The sequence below is a fragment of the Lemur catta genome, chromosome 12, assembly GCF_020740605.2.
Source record: "Lemur catta isolate mLemCat1 chromosome 12, mLemCat1.pri, whole genome shotgun sequence".
Taxonomy (NCBI): Eukaryota; Metazoa; Chordata; class Mammalia; order Primates; family Lemuridae; genus Lemur; species Lemur catta.
In genome coordinates, this window is record NC_059139.1 from 51,893,074 (window position 1) to 51,917,874 (window position 24,801).

General features: G+C 36.5%; 1 protein-coding gene and 1 pseudogene across 3 annotated transcripts in view; one reads left to right on the plus strand and one right to left on the minus strand.

The window, feature by feature from the left end:
- MSH3 (mutS homolog 3) overlaps positions 1 to 24,801 on the plus strand; it is a 186,608-nt gene that overhangs the window by 12,434 nt on the left and 149,373 nt on the right. For both annotated transcript variants that reach the window (XM_045566469.1, XM_045566470.1), the window contains 4 exons: positions 1,395 to 1,511; positions 1,919 to 2,036; positions 3,661 to 3,806; positions 8,029 to 8,195. In XM_045566469.1, the coding sequence (XP_045422425.1) occupies positions 1,395 to 1,511; positions 1,919 to 2,036; positions 3,661 to 3,806; positions 8,029 to 8,195 (548 nt within the window). The remainder of the gene's footprint in view (positions 1 to 1,394; positions 1,512 to 1,918; positions 2,037 to 3,660; positions 3,807 to 8,028; positions 8,196 to 24,801) is intronic.
- LOC123648586 lies at positions 21,760 to 23,626 on the minus strand (annotated as a pseudogene). The gene is made up of 2 exons (XR_006738662.1): positions 22,566 to 23,626; positions 21,760 to 22,218 (listed from the first exon to the last, which is right to left on the minus strand). The product of XR_006738662.1 is annotated as a peptidyl-prolyl cis-trans isomerase FKBP1A-like (transcript).

The following is a 24,801-nucleotide window of genomic DNA, read 5'->3' on the forward strand; positions in this document are numbered from 1 at the left end:
GAAGTGATGGGTCCCTATTGGAATGTTAGTGTTTATTTTCCATGGTGCTAGAGCAGTACTTTTTATCCATCAAAAGTTTATTGGATCAATCAGTTAGTGAATAAACCATAATCAAATAAGTATGTTTTCTAATGAAGACTGAAACAGGAAAAAAATTTTGAGATGTATGGAATTTCTTCTGCTTACCCTTAAAATTTATGAATTTTCACAGCCAGGAACAAAGTTAAGTCTCAGTGGAAGAACATACTAACTCTGCCAGCTACCTGTGTTTGAAGTTTTACAGGTCTCTTTGTGTATCAGTCAGTCATCCTGCTATCTTAGTCTAAATTGAGATTGTATTTAATTTTGAGATAGTTAATGTAGGCCTCAATAAAGGTAAAAAGTGAATTTCAACATTAGTGGGCAAACTTTGGGAAAGTATTGCTGATGACATCTTTGTTGGAAGTCATGGACAATTCTGATGATTCCATAGTTTTAGGCCTAGTTGCATTGTACAGCATCAGAGAGTGATGAGGTAATACATCTGTTGCTTCATGGGTGGGAAGTGAAGACTTGGCCAAATTTATTTCTTCAAGTTTCCTAAATCCTCTTGTGGTAGGAAAGTAGTGTTCTCTGAGTTGGTTGCATTATACTGTGTTCTGAAATTATATGTTTCCAGAAGACAGGAACAAATAACATAGTTGGCATCCCGTAAGTGAAGGGGAAAAAGAAACTGTCTAGGATAAATGGTAAATTCAGGTCTGACCGCAGTAAAGGCTGATGTTTTCCTGCCCTTCAGTGATAGACTAATATAGCTCAGACATGGGATGGAGTAGGGGCCTGTGAGTTCCATGGCTCTAGTGGGCAATATCTAAGCCATGTGCTTTCCAGATGAAAAACAGGGAATCGGGTGGTGCTGATTGGTTCTGTATTTCTATCAGTCATGCATCATTAATTACCTAACCAGACCTGGGGGTTCTCTTCTTGTAGTGGGTTCATCCTTTATGTATGCTCTGTGGTGTCTTCTCATTGTCAGTCATTTGCATGTGTCATGTAGCAAATTCTTAGTCCGTTAGAGTCTCATGTTCTCTGTATTGAATAGTCTGTGTAGGGAAAGTTCAGTTCTTTATGTTTTTGGTAGTTGTAAGGACATAGAAGAAGACCTATTATATTTTTCTGAGTTGTTTATAGATGCACATGTTGGCCCCGAAGTTAGGCTGTTGGAACTGCCAAAAATAGAACCATAGGCTTCTATACAGGGAATGTCTTTTAAACTTCTTATTGATATACTACATGTCTAGGTAAGTGTACAAACCCTAAGCGTATACCTTGATACATTTTTACCAAAGTGAACAAATCCCACATAAAGAATCTTAAAATAGACATTTTTATTGATAGTTTCTTTTAATTTTTAGATTGCAGCCCGGGAGCTCAATATTTATTGCCATTTAGATCACAACTTCATGACAGCAAGTATACCTAGTCACAGACTGTTTGTTCACGTACGCCGCCTTGTGGCAAAAGGATACAAGGTCAGCTCTGGCTTTAATTTATGGGAAAAGGAAATTGGGATTCTCTTCCAGAGAGTGAAAACATGTTTTGTAAGGTGGTAGGTAGGCTTTAATTGGTTTTAGAATTTGGCATTTTAGACAAATGAAAGTGTTTCATAATTATTAGCATTATATTTTTATGAGTTTTTAATGTATTGTTAGATATTTAGGGTAAAATGTGTTTTAACTCTGGTAGAATGTTTCTTAGTGATTTATCCACACTTGTCAGTTCCTTGTGCTTATTACTTAAGCCCTACATCTGGACATTGTGGAGTAATTTATTTATTGATATTTTAAGTTTTCAGAATTAACCTTTAAACATTTTGAAATGATTTTTTAAAAATAATTTTTTATCATTTGCTATTCAGTATTTCTTTCTTTTGTTGAAGGTGGGAGTTGTGAAGCAAACTGAAACTGCAGCATTAAAGGCCATTGGAGACAATAAAAGTACACTCTTTTCTCGGAAATTGACTGCTCTTTATACGAAATCCACACTCATTGGAGAAGATATCCTTTTTGAATAGGAATTTTTTTTCTTAAATGGTACAGGGTTTTGTTTTAAGGTGGCAGGTTTTTTTTTTTAATTGTTCTTTGGGTACCTTTTTGATGAGATGAGGCAGTATGGTTACATGAACCCTTGATTAGGTGCACTACTGAAGACAGAAGGATTGATAATGGCTGGAAACAAGCATTTTTCAAGTGTCATAGTGAAAGGACAATTCTTCATTCTTTAAGAGCAAGAAAAAAGTGACCTCATAAAAGATGATATCAGGTTAGCTACTGATTTAAAATTACATTTTCTCTAGACCATTTGTAGGCAGTAGTAAGATGCTTAGGGCCTACAGGCTCCTCAGGGTCTTCTCAAAATAAGACCTAAAAATAACTTATTAATTTCAAAATGTGAAAAAACTGCCAAAGTCAAAATTAAGGTATAATGAAATGCTTGTAAAATATAATAGTAGTCTATCTTCATTAATTGTTAACTTCATAAAAATTTTGTTAGTTTTGAAAATGGATTGTAGGTCAAGCTTTCTCTCTTTGCAAGAATCTTCAGTGTGTACAGTTATTGCCCCCAGATTTATAGTTGTTCATAAAGTCAGTGTTACTTGAAGCAAAATAATTCCAAAAGCAAAGTTATAAAATTTCGTCCATTTTAAAAGCCAAATAATTATATATAAAATGAGATAACAGTATCTTTTAAAATGTTTATTATGGGGTGGCATCAGGTCTCTTAAAGTAAAAGAATGTAGGGATAAGACAATCTTAAATGCTACTGTGTGAAAGTATTATTTCTGTTGTGGCTTATTACAGATCTGCTTATTTACAACCTGTTTAGCTTCTACCCAAATTGTAAGGGCTGTTTTGTTCCATTAATACCATAAATAGGGAACGGGTGTCACTCAGAATGGACTCCAAACCATTAATGGCCCTGTGTTGTTTTAAGCTAATCAGACTGAAAGAACCTGGTAATTTTAGTTTTTCTTTTGCATAAGCTTGAGTCTCTTATTTGAAGCCTATTTTCTAAGGCTTCTTATTTGAAGCCTCCTGGCTTCTCCTTTGTTGCCATGATAGCTCTTATTTCCTGATACCCAAATTGGAGGTACCCAGACTGACTCTGTCAAAAATCAGCTTTGATCACTGAGAATTTAATTAATGGACTCATTTCATACACACATACACAGACGTACACACATACATACATGTATGTATTTATGTTTCTGTTTTCTTCTCTTACATCTTTAAAAATTCTCTTGCTATTTCTGGGAGCTTTAGGCACTTTGAGAAAAATAATTTATGGCATTTTAGTGTGTTTATGCTTTGGCTTGTGGAATTAAACATTATGGGATTGTTAAAGTCTCAGCACCATCCGAATAAAGAAGTGGGTTAATATTTGAGCTTTTGTAGGATCTGATGTACTCTTCTAGGCCCTGTGAAAGTGAGAAGATAATAGTTACCTGTTTGCATGATCCTTATATCTTAGGGAATATCAGGAATGCAGCTGTGATCAGAATAAATCAGAAGAATGAATATTCTTGTAAATAGCAAAAGTACTGGGTAAAATGAACCATTATTTTAAAGGAGAAAATAGTTAATGGGAATTTAGCGTATATTTTTCCTTAATTATTATTACATGTGAATCCCCTAATCAAGCTGGATGATGCTATAAATGTCGATGAGATAATGACTGATACTTCTACCAACTATCTTTTGTGTATCTGTGAAAATACAGAAAATGTTAAGGACAAAAAAAAAGGGAATATTTTCATTGGCATTGTGGTAAGTACTTTGTAGGTGAAGAATGAATGACAGATGTTTGTGGTATCTCTAAAGGTGAGTAATGTATGGCTTATAATGACGACATCTGATGAAGTGTGCCTTCAAGTAATTGTACTAGAAAAACATTTTCCTCATAATATATGTTAAATCACTAGTTACAATTTTCTCATGTGGCTGCTTGGTACTCTATGCTATGGGAAGCTAGCAGATAGTTTTGGTCCATGTGCTCTAGGATTTTAGGGTTAAGGATAGACACAGTGACAGGCATACATGAAGGCAGTATACAAATAGTAGAATAAGACACTAGGCCAACACTTGCATGGGAAGCAGAGTATTTTATAAATTTCCTCTAGGGGTTTGAAATTAAACAAGAATGATTATAATATTATTATATCTATTATATCTAGGTTTGGAGGACAGGTTAAGGGGAAATGATAAATGGCTAATACAAAATGCCAGGTAAATTAATATTAGGAATATTCACAGTCAGTTTACCAGATGGATATGATTTGTGAATCACAGTTTTATTGATCTTGTCTTCTGACAATTTATGAGTAAATTTGCCTATTTATAGACTTACCTGGACAGAGCTCAAAATTTTAGACTTTTTAGGGCCCTTTAGAATGATTATAGACTCCCTTATACTGTTGTAAGTTCAGCAGAAGTAGAACTCTGTCCTAATAATAACTGATTCTCTTTGCTTTTTCTAATTTCTACAGTCAGTGACAATATCAACAAAAATTACAATCCGAATGTCTCCAGTGTGCTTTTTAATACCTTTTTCTGACTGTATAACTCTGTGTTAACTTGATATTTAACTAATAAGCCCTTCTTTCAGGGAGTTAGCATTCCTATTGGTGTTGGATGGCTCTAAGTGATTTTTTTATCTTTGAGAAACACTTTTTTTTTGAGACAGAGTCTCACCCTGTCACCTGGGCTACAGTGCAGTGGTGTCATCATAGCTCACTGCAACCTCAAACTCCTGGGCTCAAGTGATCCTCCTACCTCAGCCTCCTGAGTAGCTGGGACTACAGGTGCATGCCACTAGCTGATTTTTCTATTTTCAGTAGAGATGGAGTCTCACTCTTGCTCAGGCTGATCTTGAACTCCTGAGCTCAAGCAGTCTGCTTGCCTTGGCCTCCCAGAATGCTAGGATTACAGGCGTGGGCCACCGTGCCTGTCTGAGAAGCACTGTTTATCTAGCTACAGGCAGTTTAGCCTGTCTACAGATAGGAAGGTTATTTGCTTTTAAGCTTTAACATTTGCAATGTACTATTTTATATTTACCTGAAACTCAGTCTAAAGAACAGAGTTAGTGGTATATAATTTCTACATAGTGTGTTTAGGAATACTCTCTGGCCTACCTCCGAAGTTAACCATGTGTGTGAACTAGGACTTGAAAAGATGAAAAGTCTTTGTTTCCCCCCAAGAGTTTTTTTAGGGCCTGTCCTTGACCTTAACAACTGCTTTTGGGTGATGACATCCTGAGCTCTGGGTCCAGGCTATACCTCTCCTGAGCTCCAGGCTCCTGCATCCAAATTTTTATTGAACAAAGACACTTAGAATTTGCTCTTGCTCCTTAAGCCCAATGTGGCTGAGTGAGATCTCATCTTCCTTTACCCACAACACTGTTCTCCCTGGTTTTTCCCTGAACCTGATGAGTGTTATACGTTCCCCGGTCACTATTGGGGAGTCATCTTTTGGGTACTGGTCATCTGAAACCAAAGGCTTTGCTGCTGTAGTACTACTGTGATCAGGCTCTGTGCCTCCAATCTGGGCAATACAGTTTTATATGGACTGACTTTTTGGGCTTCTCGATGTCACATGTCACACAGAGTAATAGATGTTGCAGGTGTTACAATACAGACCACTTCTCTGATTAAATAAAGGAAAAGGGAATTTGTCTTGCTGATAAAGTTGTTACTTGAAAAACTGTACATGGCTTTTATAAATGCTTGGTTTGTAGATTGGGACTTAAGTTTATGTATGTATCCTGCTGTGCTGATAGTCCAACTGTCTGGGAACTAGAGAAGGCCCCTGGGCTACAATTAAGTTAGTTCCTTGAGCTACAAATGAGGGATTTTAAATAATTACAAAATACTCAAATGGCAAAATGCATAAAACAGAAATTTGCAGGGTAACATGAGGCACTCACACAGGTCAGGAACTCTAATGCTACCTACAACCTATAAGGTCTTTGGGCCAGGAGCGGTGGCTCACACCTATAATCCTAGCACTCTGGGAGGCTAAGGTAGGAGGATTGATTGAGGTTAGGAGTTTGAGACCAGCCCGAGCAAGAGCGACACCCTGTCTCTACTGAAAATAGAAAAAATTAGCCGGACATGGTGGTACTGGCTTGTAGTCCCAGCTACTTGTGAGGCTGAGGCAAGAGGATTACTCGAGCCCAAGAGTTTGAGGTTGCTGTGAGGTAGGCTGACGCCACGGCACTCACTCTAGCCTGGGCAACAGAGTGAGACTCTGTCTCAAAAAAAAAAAAAAAAAAAAGAAAGAAAGAAAGAAAAAGAAAAGAAAAAAGGAAAAAACAAAAAATGAGAAGGAAAAAAAAAAGTTCTCTGTGTGTCTCTTCCCTCCAGAGGTGACTATAACCCAGACTTTTAATAGAATAATTTCCTGGCTTTTAGTTCCAACTTTACCACCTTAAACTTTATATACAAATGTAAATATATGTGTGTGTTCTTTTGGGTCTTGCTTTTTGTTTACCATTTTTTTTTTTTTTTTTTTGAGACAGAGTCTCACTTTGTTGCCCGGGCTAGAGTGAGTGCCGTGGCGTCAGCCTAGCTCACAGCAACCTCAAACTCCTGGGCTTAAGCGATCCTACTGCCTCAGCCTCCCCAGTAGCTGGGACTACAGGCATGCGCCACCATGCCCGGCTAATTTTTTTCTATATATATATTTTTAGTTGTCCAAATAATTTTTATGTCTATTTTTAGTAGAGACGGAGTCTCGCCCAGGCTGGTCCCGAACTCCTGACCTCGAGCGATCCACCCGCCTCGGCCTCCCAGAGGGCTAGGATTACAGGCGTGAGCCACCGCACCCTGCCTTGTTTACCATTTTGTATGTGAAATTTCTTTACATGTGTTATAGGTCACTCATTGCTGTGTCCTATTTCATTTCATCATTTATAGTTTATTTATTCCTCTATAGATGCACATGTGGGTTCTTTCTAGTTTTTGGTTGTATGGAGAATATTGCTTTAAACATATTTGTAGATATCTTCTAGTATACATGTGCCTGAGTTTCTTAGGCGTGTATACCTAGGGGAAGAATTGCTGAGTTATAGGGTATGTATATTTTCCACTTTCTTAGATAATGCGTGACTGTTTTCAGAAGTGGCTGTGTCAGTTGGCTTCTCATCAGTGGCTTATGAATACAGGGATTAGTAATTTTTCCTCCTTTTATGTAATGCGGTCTGTAACTAGCCCCATGCATTTCATCAGCTTCAGTAGTGGATAAAGTATGGCCTGGGAAGTCAGATTACCTGGGTTTGAACCTTGGTTCCAGCACATTATCACTCTGGGACCTCAGCTGAGTAACTTCACATCACCTCTTCCAAACCGTGATCTTTTCCAGTTTATCTTTGCTATTATAGGGTTGGGGTTTTAGGGGGTGGCTTTAAGTTGGCATGGTTATTTCACTGGATAGACTAGGGGTTTGTTCAAAAGTTTGTTATATTTAATCTTTTTTGTAAAAATTATACTTGTTATGTGTTTTATATAATGAAGTGGTAATTTACTATTATTCTGGTGGTCAGTTTACTAGGACCATATCACTTGTTACTTTTAGTGGTGATAACTGCTATTTGTATGGTACTCTGTAGTTCACAAAAGAATTCACATGTTTGATGATTTGGTCCTTCCTGTAACCCTATGAGGGAAGTAGGCTGGTTTATTCCCATTTATGGAGGAAGAAACTGAGGCCCAGTAGGGTTTGGTGACTTGCTGTCGTCACACCATTAGGTATATTAGATCTAGGATTTGTACTCAGGGTGTCTCTTGAAAATCCCGTTTAGCATAGTTTAATTATCTAGGAATCTGCCCCGTTATGTAAGAGTCTTGAAAAGCAGATAGGTTTCCAAACATTTTAGAAATGGATTACATGCCCGAGAGTATATTATCTTTACCTTTTCCAGGTTTATGCCTGTCATTGATATAACTGGAAAAATGTATATTTTCTGTGACATTCCATTTTTATTTGTTTTCAGGGAGTGCAGCCAGCCACAGGTGAGGTTGTGTTTGATAGTTTCCAGGACTCTGCTTCCCGTTCAGAGCTGGAGACTCGGATATCATGCCTGCAGCCGGTGGAGCTGCTCCTTCCATCAGCCTTGTCGGAGCAAACAGAAATGCTCATCCACAGAGCCACAGCTGTTAGGTAAGCTGGTGAATTGCTAGAAAAAAATACTGACTCTGAAACTTAGATTTAATCCCCAAACCAATACTTACTAAAGTTGTTAAAAATAGTTTTTATTTATAAAAATTATATTTCCAATGTAGTACTGGAAATTTTTAAAAAGAAAAACAAAATTACACGTAATGTTACCTTAATGTAGGAATTTAGAAGTTGATCTTTTAAAGGAGGTTCCTGATATTATTTAATGATATTATTTAGTAATTAAGAGGTTTATGGTATGTATTATTTGGCAATTAATCTTCAGTTTCTGGAGATAAATTAGAACTCATTTCTTACAAAGCTTATGGAATTTTGAAAATGGTTTGTCTGTGCTGCAAGTTTCAACTCATGGATGGTTGTGTCTGGTGGTTTTGTTTATTAGACCTAAGGTCACACCACTTACTTATGAGGCTGGGTGCTAGGCACTGTTCATACAGAGGAAGAAGATGTGGTTATGATATGTGTCTGACAGAGTTTACAATCCAATGGGAGAGGCAAATATGTACGTAGGTCACTGGATTCGCATGGCATGGTGTTATTAAATGCCAAACATGAGGGTGCCTCATTGGGAAGATTGTATACTGCCACCCAGGGGAGTATGGTGGGAAAGAGACGGGAATGGCCTGCTGGGGCTTGAGTGAGGAGGACTGTATATACTGAGGAATTTGGACTTCAGACTAGTCAGGGAAGGCCCAGGAGGATTTTAATTTAGTAGGTTGACAAATCAGTTAGAAAATGAAACTGATTTATTAAATGAAGTTCCATATGTTTCTTTGTCCTTAGTGTTGAGTATTCATTTTCATTTGAATTTAATTTCTTTCAAAGTATCTGTCATAATTTTTCTTACTATAAAACTAATATGTGTTCATTTAGAAGAAATTGGGAGTTACACAAAGAAAGATAAACATAATAAGTCAAACCCAGAGATGACTATTCAACATTTTGGTGTTTTATTTCCATGTATGTGTATCCCTTTTTTTTATTTGTGAGATTGGATTCATGTTACAAAATCACTTTTATATTGTGTTTTTTTATTTAAAAATTCCCTATGTATTTTTTCACTTTATTATGGAAAATTTCAAACATATATTAATACAGAATTACACAGGATAGTATAGTAAACTCCCATGAATCCATCCTTTATCTACTACCTTCAGCATTTTTCAACTCAGAGCAAATTTTGCTTCTCTGTTTCTTCCTTCCTTTCCCTCCCTGGCTTATCTATTTTGAAACAAATCCCAGTGAACACCATTTCATTTGCTAATATTTAAGTAGGCACTCTTGAAAACAAAATGCACAACATTTAGTCATATAAATAGATCATAATTTACTCATTCCTTTTGTTATACTGTATTCTTTTTTCCCAGTATTACAAATATTGCTATGATGAATATCAATACATAGAAATATTTGTGTATATTTCTGATTATTTCCTTAAGATAAATTCCTGAAGGTGGAGTTACTGGGTCATAGGGTATACACATTTATAAAGCTCTTGACTGCTTGCTAGAATTGGCAATATCAATTTATGCTTCCACTAGTATAGTACAGGAGGGTTCTTTGAACCTTTGTCTACATTGGGAGTGATCATTTAAATAATCTCTGCCAGTTGCAGAGATAAAAAATTCTGCATCAAGTCTCTTTATTTTGATCTTAATCCTTTTCTGAACATGTGCTCAAACTTGAATAATTAAAAGTCAAACAGTAAATGTACAACAGGTTTTGTTCCTAGCTAAAAAGATTGTGAAATCTCTAAAAAAAAATTTAAAAGATAGGCTTCTAAAACTGTATTTTCAATATTTCATGTCTTTGATTTTAATTTTTCTTTATAACTGAGTGTGTATTCAATTAAGTTGGATTGATTGACACTAAAGGTGATCAGTTGTATCAACACATTCATTTTTCTGTTTTCCACTTATTTTTATAAACCAATCAAGGCAAAATTCAAAAAAATTTATCAAAACATTCCACAGTGACAGACATTGCCAAAACTGAATTTCTGTCTAGCAAGAAGTATTGCCTGGTAATAGTCCTAAATATTCATTTATCACATGAAATTCAAAGGCCTGAATTTGCCATAAACAAAGACAGTTTGGGTATCAGATGTGGGTCATAACAAATTTAATGACTGCTTTTGTCTTGTTTTAATATGTGTTTCTCTGGTTAGCATTGTGGATATATAATTTTTCCTATGTTTACTACCACATGTAATTTTTCATCCTTTGTAAATTTTCTTTTTTTATTCTTTGTTCATTTTTATTTTACTTGGATATTGGACTAAGCAAAATCAAAAGTTAAATCTGCATTTTTGTGGAATGTCTACAGCTAATTTATATATCTATGGGCAGAATTGTAGTAGTGGAGATTTAAAAGTCAAAGGCTCAAACAGTGTGAACTCCTGTGACATAGGGCTTGGGTTGGAAAACTGGCTCTTCCCCTTGGTGACTTTGAGTAAATTATTCTACTGTGTTTTCATTCAGTGTCCTTTTCTTAAAATAAGGGTATTAAGAGTGCTTATGTCATAGGATTGTTGTGAGGATTAAATAAGTGACTGAAACAGTGTCTAACATAGAAAGCTCTCTGTAAGTGGAAGTTATTATCCTTCTTGTTCCTGTTGGCCATTGTCTCTTTTAATGTTGCTTCTCCCCTATTTTCTTTTGGAGCTTCTATCAGAAGTATGTTGGACCTTATTGTCTCTCTGTGCATGGCCCTTTAGGGTGTAATTTTCCACCTACAGCTGTGTTTCTCATATTGTTTTTAGCCCTTGGGGATTTCCTCTTTTGAAGTTTTTTATTTTTTGACTCTCTTTAAAAAACATTTTTTGGTTATATTTTAATTCACTATTTCTGTGTATTTTTAGTAGACCGTCTGGGCCAGTGAAGTCCTCCATACTTCTGGTAGCATTCCATTATTTTTATGCTTAAAAGGATTTCTCACCATTCTGAAAGCACTTCATCTATGTTGTCATATATGTATTTTTAGTTGATTTATTTTCTTTTTTAATTTTATTTTTAGCATTCAGTTTTTCATTTACTTTTTCTTCATTCTATTTTAGTGTGTGAGGTGAGGTCCTACCTTAATTTTTCCCCTAAATGCTAGTGGTTCCATTTTAACATCGATAAAGTTTAGCCTTTATCAACCTGAGATACAACTCCCAGACATATTAAAAAGAAAATAAAAGAAAACTTAGCAAGGGGAATACAGAATGCTTTTAATTAGGTATGAAAACATAGCTTGCCAAAGTTCTGTTCCATATTTACTACCAGTAAACAGCTGTAAATTTTCAAGTACGAAAATTTGTTTTGTTTTTGGTGATATCTTTCTGTCTGTTTTAAGCACACAAAGTTGCTTGTATCTCAGACTTTGAACCCCATTTTTTTCTTCTGCAGTAAATCTGAAGGTAAAAACAGCAGTTTTTGTCAGTTACTAGTTGATATTTCATTAATATTGAAGGCATAAATGTTAAAGCTGCATGAGAAAAGGCAAAAGAATGGCTTGAAATTATAGAATATCTATCTTAAAATATTAGGTTTTTTTTGGTATTCTTAACTTTATCCACAAGAGGTCTCCAAAGGATTTATATTCTGTGAATTACAATTGAAAGTCTATGAAAATCTTCACATTCATTTTTATATTTCAAATTATAGACTTATTTACTTTGTATCATATTGTAATTTAGAACATATATTAGTCAAAGATAGTAAGCTAAAATTATTTATAAATAATGATAAACTATCAGTTTTTTAGATTAGCTACTTTTATTTATGTAAAATGCGTTTGTAAGAATTTAGTCTGGGTCTTAGGGAACCAGTCTTACTATCTTATTACTCTTTGTTCATCGTAAGAACATATAGAGAGAAACAAATGGAAAGCAATGATTTTGAGCACTGTATTTAACTGCAGTAAAGATTGATTTAGCTTAGAAATGTTATATGTTTATAGAACTGGTTGAGAGGAAAGCTATAGAAAGCAATACACAAATATTATTAATATTTGCTAGTTCTCAAAGAAACTGATTTTTGAGGTGAGACAGGTGAACACTGCAGATGATACTCAATTTTGTGTTCAGAGAAATGAGAGCTTCCTGGGTTCTGGCATAGTCAAGGGAGGCTTTGTGGAGGAGGTGGGCTTGGATGGGACATTTGCAGAATGGAAGGCTTTAACACATTAACTGCCATGCGAGTTGTATTTAACTCATGCTAGTTTTGAGCCAGGGCCTTGTGAAGCGTATGTAACTCACACATCTCTTCACCTTGGGAGCTGCGAGAACTATTTTTCAAGTTGCATATAACTCAGGCACAGAAAACAATAAAAAATAATAAATTTTTCAGTAAATTAGAAAGGATTGTCTTGTTTTTGAAGTTTTTATTCTATTTTCGTAATAAAACACCATGGCCCCCAAGGAAAATTTTTTTTTCTAGTGTGGCAGTCAGTGTGTTAGACTGGTGAGGAGGGAGGAGGGAAGGTTATACTGTATGTTTATGGAAATGATATGAGTGCTGGGGCACACAGGCTGGAAATACTAGAGAAGTGTGAAGACAGAAGGGAGATTTTTCTGATTAGAGGAAGCTTTCAGGATGAGAACTGGGGGAGGAAAGGGTTGAGGACCATGAAATGCAGCAAAGAGCTATGTAAGATTTCTGGGCAAAGGAATGGCATGATAGAAGAGAAGAGGTCAGTCTACTGCCTAGATGGGACAAATAAACATACAGAGAAAAGCATACAGAGAAAGGAACGAAATCACCGACTTTGGAAAATGCCAGTAGTTGGGAATAGGAGGTAGAATGAAAAGGAACAGCAAGAGAGAGGTTAAAGAGTTGAGGTGGAGAACCAGGACAACGTAGGGATGTGGGGTTATAATTTATCTGTTGCACGTCATATAATCAGTGGTGTGAGTGAATTTTTTTTTTTTTACCATATTGGCTCTGATATAGTTTACAGAAACTGCGTGACATTCAGAGAGGTATATAGTTAAAAACTAGCATTAACTCATTGATATCATTTATAAAAGATTTGTGGAAGAATGTCCTACAGTACTAAAGTGACTTTAGCAATCTGACCTTTGAAATAAATGCTTGTGCACATCAGCCTTTACTCAAAGATAGATATGTACACTGAGAATTTAAGGAAAACATTGAAATCCTAATGTTAGGGAATAAGAATAACCTTTGCTATGTCTACTTTCAGTGTTAGAAAGAGAAATACATTATTACATCTTTTTGTTCACACAGGGCTTTATATCATATGAGGTTTAACCAAAACCATTCCCAAAATGATTCTTTATACTGGAGATTTATACCACCTGAATGTCCTTTGTGGTGACAGATATTTGGAATTACCATTGTAGCATTTTAATTTTGTGTTCCTCATAATTTATGTAGTAGAGATTGCTCACTACTTTTGCTATTGTACTTTGATTTTCAAGTTCTCAATGGAAAATGTTTAGTAGAGTTTTGGTGTCAAAATGAAATTATTACTATGAGATTATATGTAATAATCATGAAAGGAATTGTTATACAAACTAGGTAGCTGTGTTATGGCTAAAGTCCAACTTCTTCTGTCATTATTTGAATCATTGGTTTAAAAATGCCAAATTTCTTTGAAGGATGAGAAGAGAAAAACAGATTTTACTCATGAACTTGGTTAAGAGGAAGTGTTTCATATATAGGAAATGTTATTAAGTGGCCAGTTCTTGATGGTACCAATTGTATGATTGCAGTGTTCCAATTTATTCTATCAAAGCTTAATAAGCTCAATTCTGTGGGCTTATATGAAGTCATTTCAATATGATTCTTAGGTATTGAGAGCCAAGTAAATGTGGAATGCTGTACCATACACCAGGTAGAATACAGGTGTGAATAACAAAGGCCCTAAGTTGTGTGGGAAGGTGGGTCTGGGTAGAGTGAGGGCCTTCAGGGAAGTGTGATCACAGGATGGGATAAGGGAATTGTGACATTGAGTTAACTGGAGTGTAGTTATATATGGGTAAAGAGTAACCTAGGACAGAATCTAGCACTTAAGAGCTGTTCAGTATATATTTGCTGAATGATTGTGTGTTTAAGGCCAGAGAGGAAGACTGGAGCTGTTTTATTGAGGATTCTGGGCACTGGTGGGAGGGGTTTATACTTTATCTTGATGTTTCTCAAATTTGGCTTACCAACTCCTTTTATTATTTTGTGTTGGAATTTTCTTCTTTAAATTTGTTAAATTATATTTAAAAAGTTACAGAAGTGTAATAATATGTTTATTGTAAAAGTGAAAAAAATATCTTTTTTGACGAAAAAACAATTTTTGCTAACTACCCCATCTAATTTGACTTACATTATTTTTATTATTATGTGACTTAAATATTTATAAACCTACAACTTAGTGTCTTAGGTCTGATACCTTTTTTCCAGGAACAAAGTCAAAACAAACTTTGATATTAAAGTAAAACAAACGTATAAAAAGAGTAAAATATAAATGAACAATTGTTTGGTATAAAGGGTCATGTTCTGCTGCTGAAAATAAACATTCAAGAGGAATGTACCCCCAGTTGAGGACAAGGTTCCTCTTTTTTTCTTTTTTTTTAATGAACTTTAATTTTTAGAGCAGTTTTAGGTTCACAGCAAAATTGAGAGGAAGGTGCTGAGATTTCTCATATACTCCCTGCCCTCACACATGCATAGATTCCACCAGAGTGGGATCAGGTTCTTTTCAGTTGAGCGTTCCTGTGTTGGAATGTGCTGTGTAAAGACTCAACTCTTTCCCACTCTTTTTCTCTCTTTAAACCACAGTGTGACTTAAGTGATTTGCTCTCCACTTGGTACCAATGCAACACTTTAATTTTAAGACTGCCCCTGTTTTTTCTCATTAAGCTGTAACAGTTTAAGCATTCTTTATTGCTAATGTGGTCTTAAACATAAACAGAAATGCAGGAACTGAAGCATGTAGCAATATTCATTTTAAAAGTTGGTAATCCAGTTGATGTAAGACAATATTTTTCAAACTGAAGGTCATGGAATCAGTTTGGTATTATTGCAACTACTATTGAAAAAAATGGAAGTTATCAGCATGCACCATATATAATAAGAGTATTTCATGAAATTTTTTTTTCAGTTTTATCTGTATGTGCATAATCCTTCTAATCCTCTTTCTAATGCCTGTCATGTTTATAATTGTCCAAGAAAAGAATTAAACTTCTAATTTAATATATTAATTATATTTAATAAAATGTTATCTGTAGATTATTTCATATATATATTCTTACTACCTAAAGTTGATCAGATACTGCCCAGAAGTATATTTTTAAATAGCACAACTGAAAAGCAATTAATATTTAAAGACTATGTATTAAAAATTCTAAAGCTGACATGATTTACAGACCAGATATTACCTATATGGAAAATCTAGAAGTGACAAATTATTAGAAGTAATAAGAATTCAGCAAGGTCATTAAATGTAAGATCAATTTATAAAATGAATAGTGTTTCAGTACAGCAGCAACAAATAGATAATGAAATTTTTAATAAAAGATACCACTTGAAATAGCAACAACAATAACATTATCTAGGGCTTTATTCACCAAAAGGAAAATAAGATCCTAATGAAGAAAATTTGAAAACTTTACTGGAAGATATTAAATGAGAACTAAGTACATAATAGAAAAAGACAGCATATTCATGAATGGAAAGATTCAACATAAAGATGTCACTTCTTCTTAAATGTAAACTTAATGCAATTCTAATCCAAAGGGCAACAGAGTTTTTCAGAGAAATTGACAAGATCCTTTGAGAAAACTAGATCTAAGGGCCAGGAATAAGTAAGACTACACTGAAAAAAGGTAGAGAGACTTACCCTACCAAAACTCAAAACTTATAAAGCAATAGTAAGGTGGTATGGAATTGGTATATATATAGAGAGACAAATGGAAAAATGGAACAGAACAGAGATGAAGAAAACAAATTCATGCATACATAGAAAGCTCATAGGACACTGATGTCAGATACAATGGGAAAGATGTACTATTCACTTGATGTTGCAGAAACAAACAGCTTTCCATATTAAAAAAAATGAATTACTAGCTCTGGGAGGCCGAGGCAGGTGGATCGTTCGAGGTCAGGAGTTCGAGACCAGCCTGAGCAAGAGTGAGACCCTGTCTCTACTAAAAATAGAAAGAAATTATCTGGACAACTAAAAATATATATACAAAAAAAAATTAGCCGGGCATGGTGGCTCATGCCTGTAGTCCCAGCTACTCGGGAGGCTGAGGCAGTAGGATCGCTTAAGCCCAGGAGTCTGAGGTTGCTGTGAGCTAGGCTGATGCCACAGCACTCACTCTAGCCCGGGCAACAAAGTGAGACTCTGTCTCAAAAAAAAAAAAAAAAAAAAAAAAAAAAAAATGAATTAATATGATATACAGTGAACACTATTATGGTGACGGGCACACTAAAAGCCCAAACTTAAGTGTTATACAAGGCATCCATGTAACAAAAACATTCGTACCCCCATAATATTTTGAAATACAAAATGACCAAAAAAATAAAACAAAACAAAAAATTAAAATGAAACCCTACAAAAAATTTTCAATTGAAAAAAATTATGTATGTGTATATTCATGACCTCAGGATGTGAAAAGATTTCCTAAACATGACATACAAAAAGCACAACTCAAAGGAAACAATTACTAAATCATGTATAGCTTTTTTACAGGTTACTTTAGGTATTACATTATATATACATAATTTATCACTGTCTGCTTATGTCATTATTTTACCAGTTTGAGTGAAATATAGAAACCGTATCTCTGTTTACACTTAAAAAAAAATTTTTTTTTAGACATAGGGTCTCTGTCACCCAGGCTGGAGTGTAATGGCATGATCATAGCTCACAGTAACCTTGAACTCCTGGGCTCAAGCAATCCTCTTGCCTCAGCCTCCTGAGGAGTTAGGACTACAGGCGTGTAGCACCATACTTGGCTAATTTTTTTATTTTTATTTTTTGTAGACATGGGGTCTCACTATGTTGTCCAGGCTGGTTTAGAACTCCAGGCCTCAAGCAGTCCTCCTGCCTCTGCCACCTAAGGTGCTGAGATTACAGGCATGAGCCACTGCACCCAGCCTGTTTGTACTTCTTTACCCTCTCCTATTTATAATATAATTGTCTTAAATATTTTCTCTGCATACCTTTAGCACCACATCAGAAAGTGTTATAATTTTTAATTTAACCATCAAACATAATTTAGGAAACTCAGAAGGAAAACCTATTGTATTTACCCATATTTTTGCTTACCATGTTCTTCTTTCCTGATATTCTAAGATTTCTTTTTATTGTTTAATACTTTCTGTTTAGAAAACTTCCCTTAACCATTATTTTAGAAGAGATCTGCTTGTGACAAATAATCTTAGGTTTCCTTCATTTAAGAATGTCTTGATTTCCCTTTCTTTTTTTTTTTTTTTTTTTGAGACAGAGTCTCACTCTGTTGCCTGGGCTAGAGTGCTATGGCATCAGGCTGGCTCACAGCAACCTCAAACTCCTGGGCTCAAGCAATCCTTCTGCCTCAGCCTCCTGAGTACCTGGGACTACAGGCATGCACCACCATGCCCCGCTAATTTTTTATATATATATTTAGTTATCCATATAATTTCTTTCTATTTTTAGTAGAGACAGGGGTCTTGCTCTTGCTCAGGCTGATCTCAAACTCCTGAGCTCAAATGATCCACCCGCCTCGGCCTCTCGGAGTGCTGGGATTACAGGCCTAACCCACTGTGCCTGGTCTCCCTTTCAATCTTGAATAATATTTTTGCCAGGTATGGGATTGTGGGTTGACAGTTCTTTTCTTTCAGTGCTTGAAAAATATTGTGCCACTTCCATCTAGCCTTCATGGTTTCAGATGAAAAATCTGGTATCATTCAAATTGTTTTACTTCTATAGCTAAGGTATGGTTTTTCTCTTGCTGCTTTCAAGATTTTTTTTTTTAGGTTTTAGAAGTTAAATTATGACTGTGATGTATATTGGCATAGATATCTTTGGCTTTTGGGGGTTCACTTTGTTTCTTGAATCTGTAGATTTATGTCTTTTGCCAAATTTGTGAATATTTCATCCATTATTTCTTGTTTTCTTTTGTTTTGCCTGCCTTCTTTCTTCTCTCCCTCTGGGCTCTGATGACAAGAATGTTAGATCTTTTGTTACAATCCCACAGGTCCCTAAGGTTCTATTCGTTTTTTTTTTCCTAGTCTGTATTCTCTCTGTTGTTCAGATTTGGTAATTTCTATTGTTCTGTTTTCCATTTCACTGATTCTTTCATCTGTTCCCTCCATTCTGCTGTTGGGTCCATCCACTGAGTTTTCTATTCAGTAATTGCATTTTTCCCTTCTAAATTTTTTGTTCATTTTTTCTGTATGCCTTCTAAAATTTCTTTGCAGAGAATTTTTCCTTGCCTTGGCTTTCTGTTTTTCCATTTGTTTCAAGTATGTGCATAATTACTGTTAAAGCATTTTTTATCATGGCTGCTCTGAAAGCTTTGTCAGATAATTCTAATATCTCTATCATCTTGGTGTTGACATCTTCTGATTGTCTTTTTTCATTCAGTTGGAGATCTTTCTGTTTCTTGGTATGATGAGTGATTTTTGGTTGGAAGCTATACTTTTTCATATTATGCTATAAGAATCTGTATCTTATTTAAGCCTTTTGTTTCAGCTGGCTTTCTCTGACACTGCTTTAGTGGGGTGGAGTGTACTGCCTCATTATTGCTAGGTGAAGGTAGAAGTCCAGGTTCTCTATGTGGCCTCTGTTGACACTTGAAGGAGGTGGGCACTTCTTGTTTCTGTGGGGTGGGTGTGGGAGTTCCAGCTCCCCATGTGGTGTCTGCTAGGCCTTCTCTGACTCCGCCCCTGTGGGAAGGAAGCAGGGAGCCTCTTTATTGCCAGGTGGGAGTGGCAGTCCACACTACCTACCTCCTGTCTCCACTGACACCATGGGGGTTAAGGCCTCATTACTGGCCAGTGGGGATGAAAGGGTTGGCTTCTTACTTGGTCTTCTCTGACACAACCCCAGCAGGGGTTTTGAGTGCCTCATTTCAGTCTGATGAGAAGGGAAATCTAGCCCTCCCACCCTCCTTGGCCTTTGCTAGTGTGGGTCGGAGGCAGACCACAGGTTTTTCTGTGGTGTTTGGCTGGCTGGCATAGAGTGGTTATTGGCTAAAAGTTTTCTGTCCTTTCCTGGATGTTTGTCTAGGGAGAACAGGCTTGTTGGGGCTTTTTTTGTCTGTGCCTGTTGGTCTTTCTGGGCTGTCAGAGTCTTCAGCTCCAAGTCTGGGTATGTGCCAAGAAGTAAACCCAGGGAACTCACCACCTTGTCATTCCTCAGATCCCAAGTTCCCTAGCTGGTCTGCTTTCTGTTCAGTTTTCAGAGTCATCTTATGTTTGTTTTATATGTAATGTGCAGGGAATTGTGCTTAGCAGGAGGAATAGGGAAAACCATGTCTGTTCCTTCTTCCCAGAAGCAGAAGTTCTTCTAGTCAAAGATCTTATTTTAGAGATTGCTTTATGTATAAATAAACTTTGCTTCTTTGGTGTTATTTTAATCTAATTAAAATAAAATTAGCACTTTGATTATATCGATAATGCCAACTTGCAGATCTTTACTATAGTAGAATTAAATTTTGTACATGAGTGAATCTGGTTAAGAGAAAAAGAAAACTCCTTTTTCAAATTTTTTATGATTTAAAACTGTTTTTTTATTTTTTTGTGTCACTTAAAGTTTAAGCATGTTAGCATATTTTTAAAAGCACAGCCAGTGGGGAAAATTCTGTCCCATTCCTTGGTGAATTAATAATCTCAGCATACAAAAATTTGCAATGAAGTTTTGCCACCTTTCCATCAGAGTGCTATCATGATGATTAGGTCATGTTTCCTAATTGTAAAGTTTTTCCTTTCTTATTTATTACACACAAAAATTAAGTATTAAAGTTAAAAATCAAAAGTAGTTGAAGGAACCTCAGTCCCAAGTGAATTCAGAGAGCCCAGAGAAGGGCATAAATTATGTGCAGAGCCCCAGGTTGTAAGAGGGATGGCCCAAAATAGGGAAGGTGGTAAGTTGAGTTATACAGAGCATGGCAACCACAGGTAGAGGCAAATCACACCTCATTTACTTACCTGATAGAAGTTTAAGTGGTTCACAAATAAACATTTTTTACTTTGATAGTTGAATATTATATTTACTTAAGGTATATTAAAAAGTATAACTAGTGAATCAAACCTGTGATTTCATAAATTTTTATGGCATAGAAAGATTCTTAAGTTGGCATTTGAGTTAAAAATGTGAGTTGATTTAACAAGAACTATCAGGTTACAGTAGTGATGTGTCTGCAAATGTGGCAATATTAGGTGGAGGGGAAATGACTAAAGTTAAGGAAACTTGTTGGAACAATTTTAGGACAACGTGCGTTACATTATCTGCTTCTTGTCATTTAGATTCTGTTTGAAGTAAATCTTGTATAAATGGGACCATTATTTGAATGAAAAAAAATCCAAGCTTGAGTTATAAAGAAATATAGATGATGAATTTGGGGCCCAGCATTTAAGCTCCCTAAAGATGAGCTACTCTCCATTTTTCATAGTAGCTCACCTTACTTAAGGTATTTTTTTCTGCCTTCAAGTTTATTTTATTAATTTAGATAGCTAGCAGTAAATCCAATTGATTATCCTTTTCTTATCTCTTAAAAACTGTCTATATTGATAGATTTTTCCAGTAGATTCTCAACTTACTGTTACATCCTCTGAGTTGCACATTATTGTACATCCATTCATTCATCCTTAACATTTATTGGGTGCCTGCTGTGTGCCAAGTTTGTTTTTGGGTGGTGAGGATACAAAAATGAATAAGATCCCTACCATCTAGGTTCTTATAGTCTAGTAGGAAGGTAGTCTTGGAAATAAACAATTATATAATGAAAGGATTGGTTGATAAGGTCTTGTAAAGTCACTGGTAGCATGGGAGCATCAAGCTTTGCCTGAAGGACTCGGGTGAGGTTTCCCAAAGGAGTATGTTAGAACTGAGGCTGAAAGAATGGCAGCCAGGCAGATGGAGGTGTGAGAGAGGGTGGTTTTCTTAGGGAGCAGAAACTAGTTTGGTTGGGCTGCTCTTCCAGGGTGCACATGGCAGCCTGAGGAAGGACAGATGGGTTTGGAGAGAGAGGATGGGTCAAGTGAAAGTGAATCAAGGGTGAAACAGTGGAGAGAAAGCAGTATTACACAGGGTTTGGATAAAGAGTTTCCTGTGACAAAGACTGAGCTGAGATGGCTGGTGACAGGAACTGTATCATCATCTTTTTTGTCCCCAGCACCTATCGTAGTAGCTTGCACATAGCAAGTACTTACATACTTGGTAAATGAATGATTTAATAAGTGATATTTAGAATAAGGAGAATAATGGGCATCTCCTGTTTGTTTTTCTTAAGAAAAATGATTAGGGTTTTATAAACATAGAAGGGTTATTGTAATAGCTAGAAATCGTACATATCACATGTATGGTAATCAACTTATATTTACATGGTAAATATATACTCATATGTGGTGCTGGGGGGGAGAGGGGCAGCAATAATTTCTCTCACCAAATCACTACACAGGACAGCAAAGGGGTGAGAAGGAGCTGCGGGAGCAAAGTCAGGAAACTTTGAGATCAGCAGAGGGAGCCAAGCATCAAAAAACAGGAGATGCTGAAGCTGCGATGACCAGCATCATTTTCTTAAGAGAACATTCAAGGATTTGTCATGATGGCTGGGCTTTCATTGGGTGTTAAGTCTACAAACAGCACCTTCAATTTAGACTTTCAATTAAAGTTCTTAAATTTTAGGAAATGGTGGAGCTTGGAAAGTTATGAGATTACAAAATTTCTGAAAGCCCATTAGAAAAATGACAGGATGGAAAAAAAAAAAAAACTAAGCCAGGCCACGAAGAAGGCTTCAGAGGTCCCTGCTGGCCCAGGGACAGATACCTGTAGTGTCCAGTGTTGCAGTGAAAATGACCTGCTTTCGGCCGGGCGCGGTGGCTCACGCCTGTAATCCTAGCCCTCTGGGAGGCCGAGGCGGGTGGATCACTCGAGGTCAGGAGTTCGAGACCAGACTGAGCGAGACCCCGTCTCTACTAAAAATAGAAATAAATTATCTGGACAACTAAAAATATATATAGAAAAAAAAATTAGCCGGGCATGGTGGCTCATGCCTGTAGTCCCAGCTACTCGGGAGGCTGAGGCAGGAGGATCGCTTAAGCCCAGGAGGTTGAGGTTGCTGTGAGCTAGGCTGATGCCACGGCACTCTAGCCCGGGCAACAAAGTGAGACTCTGTCTCAAAAAAAAAAAAAAAAAGAAAATGACCTGCTTTCAAAAGGCAGAGGGTTTAAGGGGAGGGGTGAGGTGGGGCTAGGGGAGGCAAAGGCTCTCCCCCTCCCCACTTCAGTTTTAGGTAGGGCTTTTAATTTAACCCAAGGACATCTCTCAACTTGGAGAATAATTCAGCCCTCAACAGCGCCTGAAATCTGCTATGGCTTTGCAGCACAGCAGCAAGAATGTTTAATATATAATAGATAAAAATTTCATCCAAAAAAATAAAATAAAATAGATTCTTGCAACCCCACCCCCCCAAAAAAAACCACACCAATTCCTATTCTAAAGTTAACCCATAACTTGTGCTGTTAATACTTGATCATATATATACTTAATTGGAAACCGAGGTCCAAAAGACTGAAACTGAATCTTCACCCCAAAATGAAAACAAAATAAAATGAGTAACTTGAGGTTTATGGCATATAGTTTAGGTAAATACACACACAAGGAGAAAGGGGAAGGGGCACTGGAGGTGTCGGAAGCAAAGCTGAGTGACAGAACATTCAGTCGGGGTGGATGTTTATACAAAGTGTAGTGGAACATCAGGAAAAGCTCCGTATGGATTCGTGTGCATACGTCTGGAGGCGCCAGATCCCTCCATGGCAGATCCGAGAACACGGAGCTAAGGGAGGAGGCCATTCTTGTCCTTCAAGTTTCAGAAGCTCCACGTCAAAGATGAGAGTAGCATGTGGTGGGATGATGCCTGGGTGCCCAGTAGCGCCATACGTGTAGTCTGGAGATATAGTCAGTTTGGCTCTCTGACCCACACTCATCTGGGCAACCCCTTCTTCCTAGCCTCGGATCACCTCCTGCTTGCCTAGCATAAACTTAAAGGGCTTGTTTCTGTCCCGGGAGGAATCACATTTCTTTCCATCTTCAAGCATCCCGGTGTAGTGCACCACGCAGGTCTGGCGGTGCTTCGGGAAGGTGCACCCGTCTCCTGGGGAGGTGGTCTCCACCTGCACTTCCATGGCGGCAGCGGACACTGGGCGGGCGGCACGACCGGCGACGTGGACCGAGAGGGACTTCACGGCGGCTCCACTGCTCTGCCTCGTCCCTCCGCGCGTCGCCTGCGCCCCCGCACCTTTAAAACATTTTTAAAAAATGTTTCTTTAATTTAAGCATCCTGACATTTCCATGGACCTTCCCTTACAGTAAATATTAATGGAATCTAAATGGTTAAGTTATCTTAGCTAAGGAGTTAAATAAATATTTTAAAGATGGATATTAATGACAACTAGGCCTTAACCTTATCTCTGGCAGTTGAAACCTTTGTGGTGTTCATAGGAAATCTTTTTTTTCTTTATATTTTGTCTTCCTCATATTCCTCATTCCTCAGTTCTAGAGTAGAAGGTAAATATTAAGGTGACTCCTCTGTCATTCTATTTCATTATGTTTATCAGACGATAATTTCACGTAACTATTTCAAAAATCTAGAACTAGAATATTGATTGTGGTAGTAGAGATGATAGTGTCTAAATAGCAGAAATACATCTCATACACAGTAGGAAAATGTCGCTGGGAAGACATTTAAAGAGAAAGTGTTCTTAGTATTAAAAATCTGTTCTATATTAATTTCCTTTTTAAAAATTTATTAATTTCTTCCCTGGTGGAAATGCCATTGTATTTTCAGTAGTTTTCTTGGTCCTGGTACTTTTTATATATATAGGTAGCACGTTTAATGGGTTTGTTTAACTTATGAAAATCCAGATTTTTAAAACATGGTACGTTAATAGTTATTTTCTAAGAGCATTTGGTATGGGGTTTATTAAATAATGAGCTTGTTTGTGCATTTTCACTGAGTGTATCTCCTCAGGAATATATCTATTTGAAATGAATAAATGGAGTGTAAATGCAGTAGGTTTTTTGAAAGTAGTTGAATAGGAAGAAATAGTATTTGAGAAGTCTGGAGGAGAACTCTTACCAATTACTACAGAGCTGGGGCCAGACTGCTTGAACAGAAAGTTTGGAAGCAATTGTGTGAGGTGTGTGGTGTTTGTTTTACTAATTCTATTTGATTTTTGTAAATACATCTGTTCATTTGAGGTTGAGGATTTGACTGCATAAAGACTTCTAATTAAAACATTTTGTTTCTCATGGTTTTTCTCAAGGTTTGTGTTGTAACTGTTAATATCCCAAAAATGCTTTTAAATTATTTATTATTAGTATCTTTTAAAAAAATTCTACACTAAATATCAAAGTAGTCTATTATTTCAGGTGAAGTCAA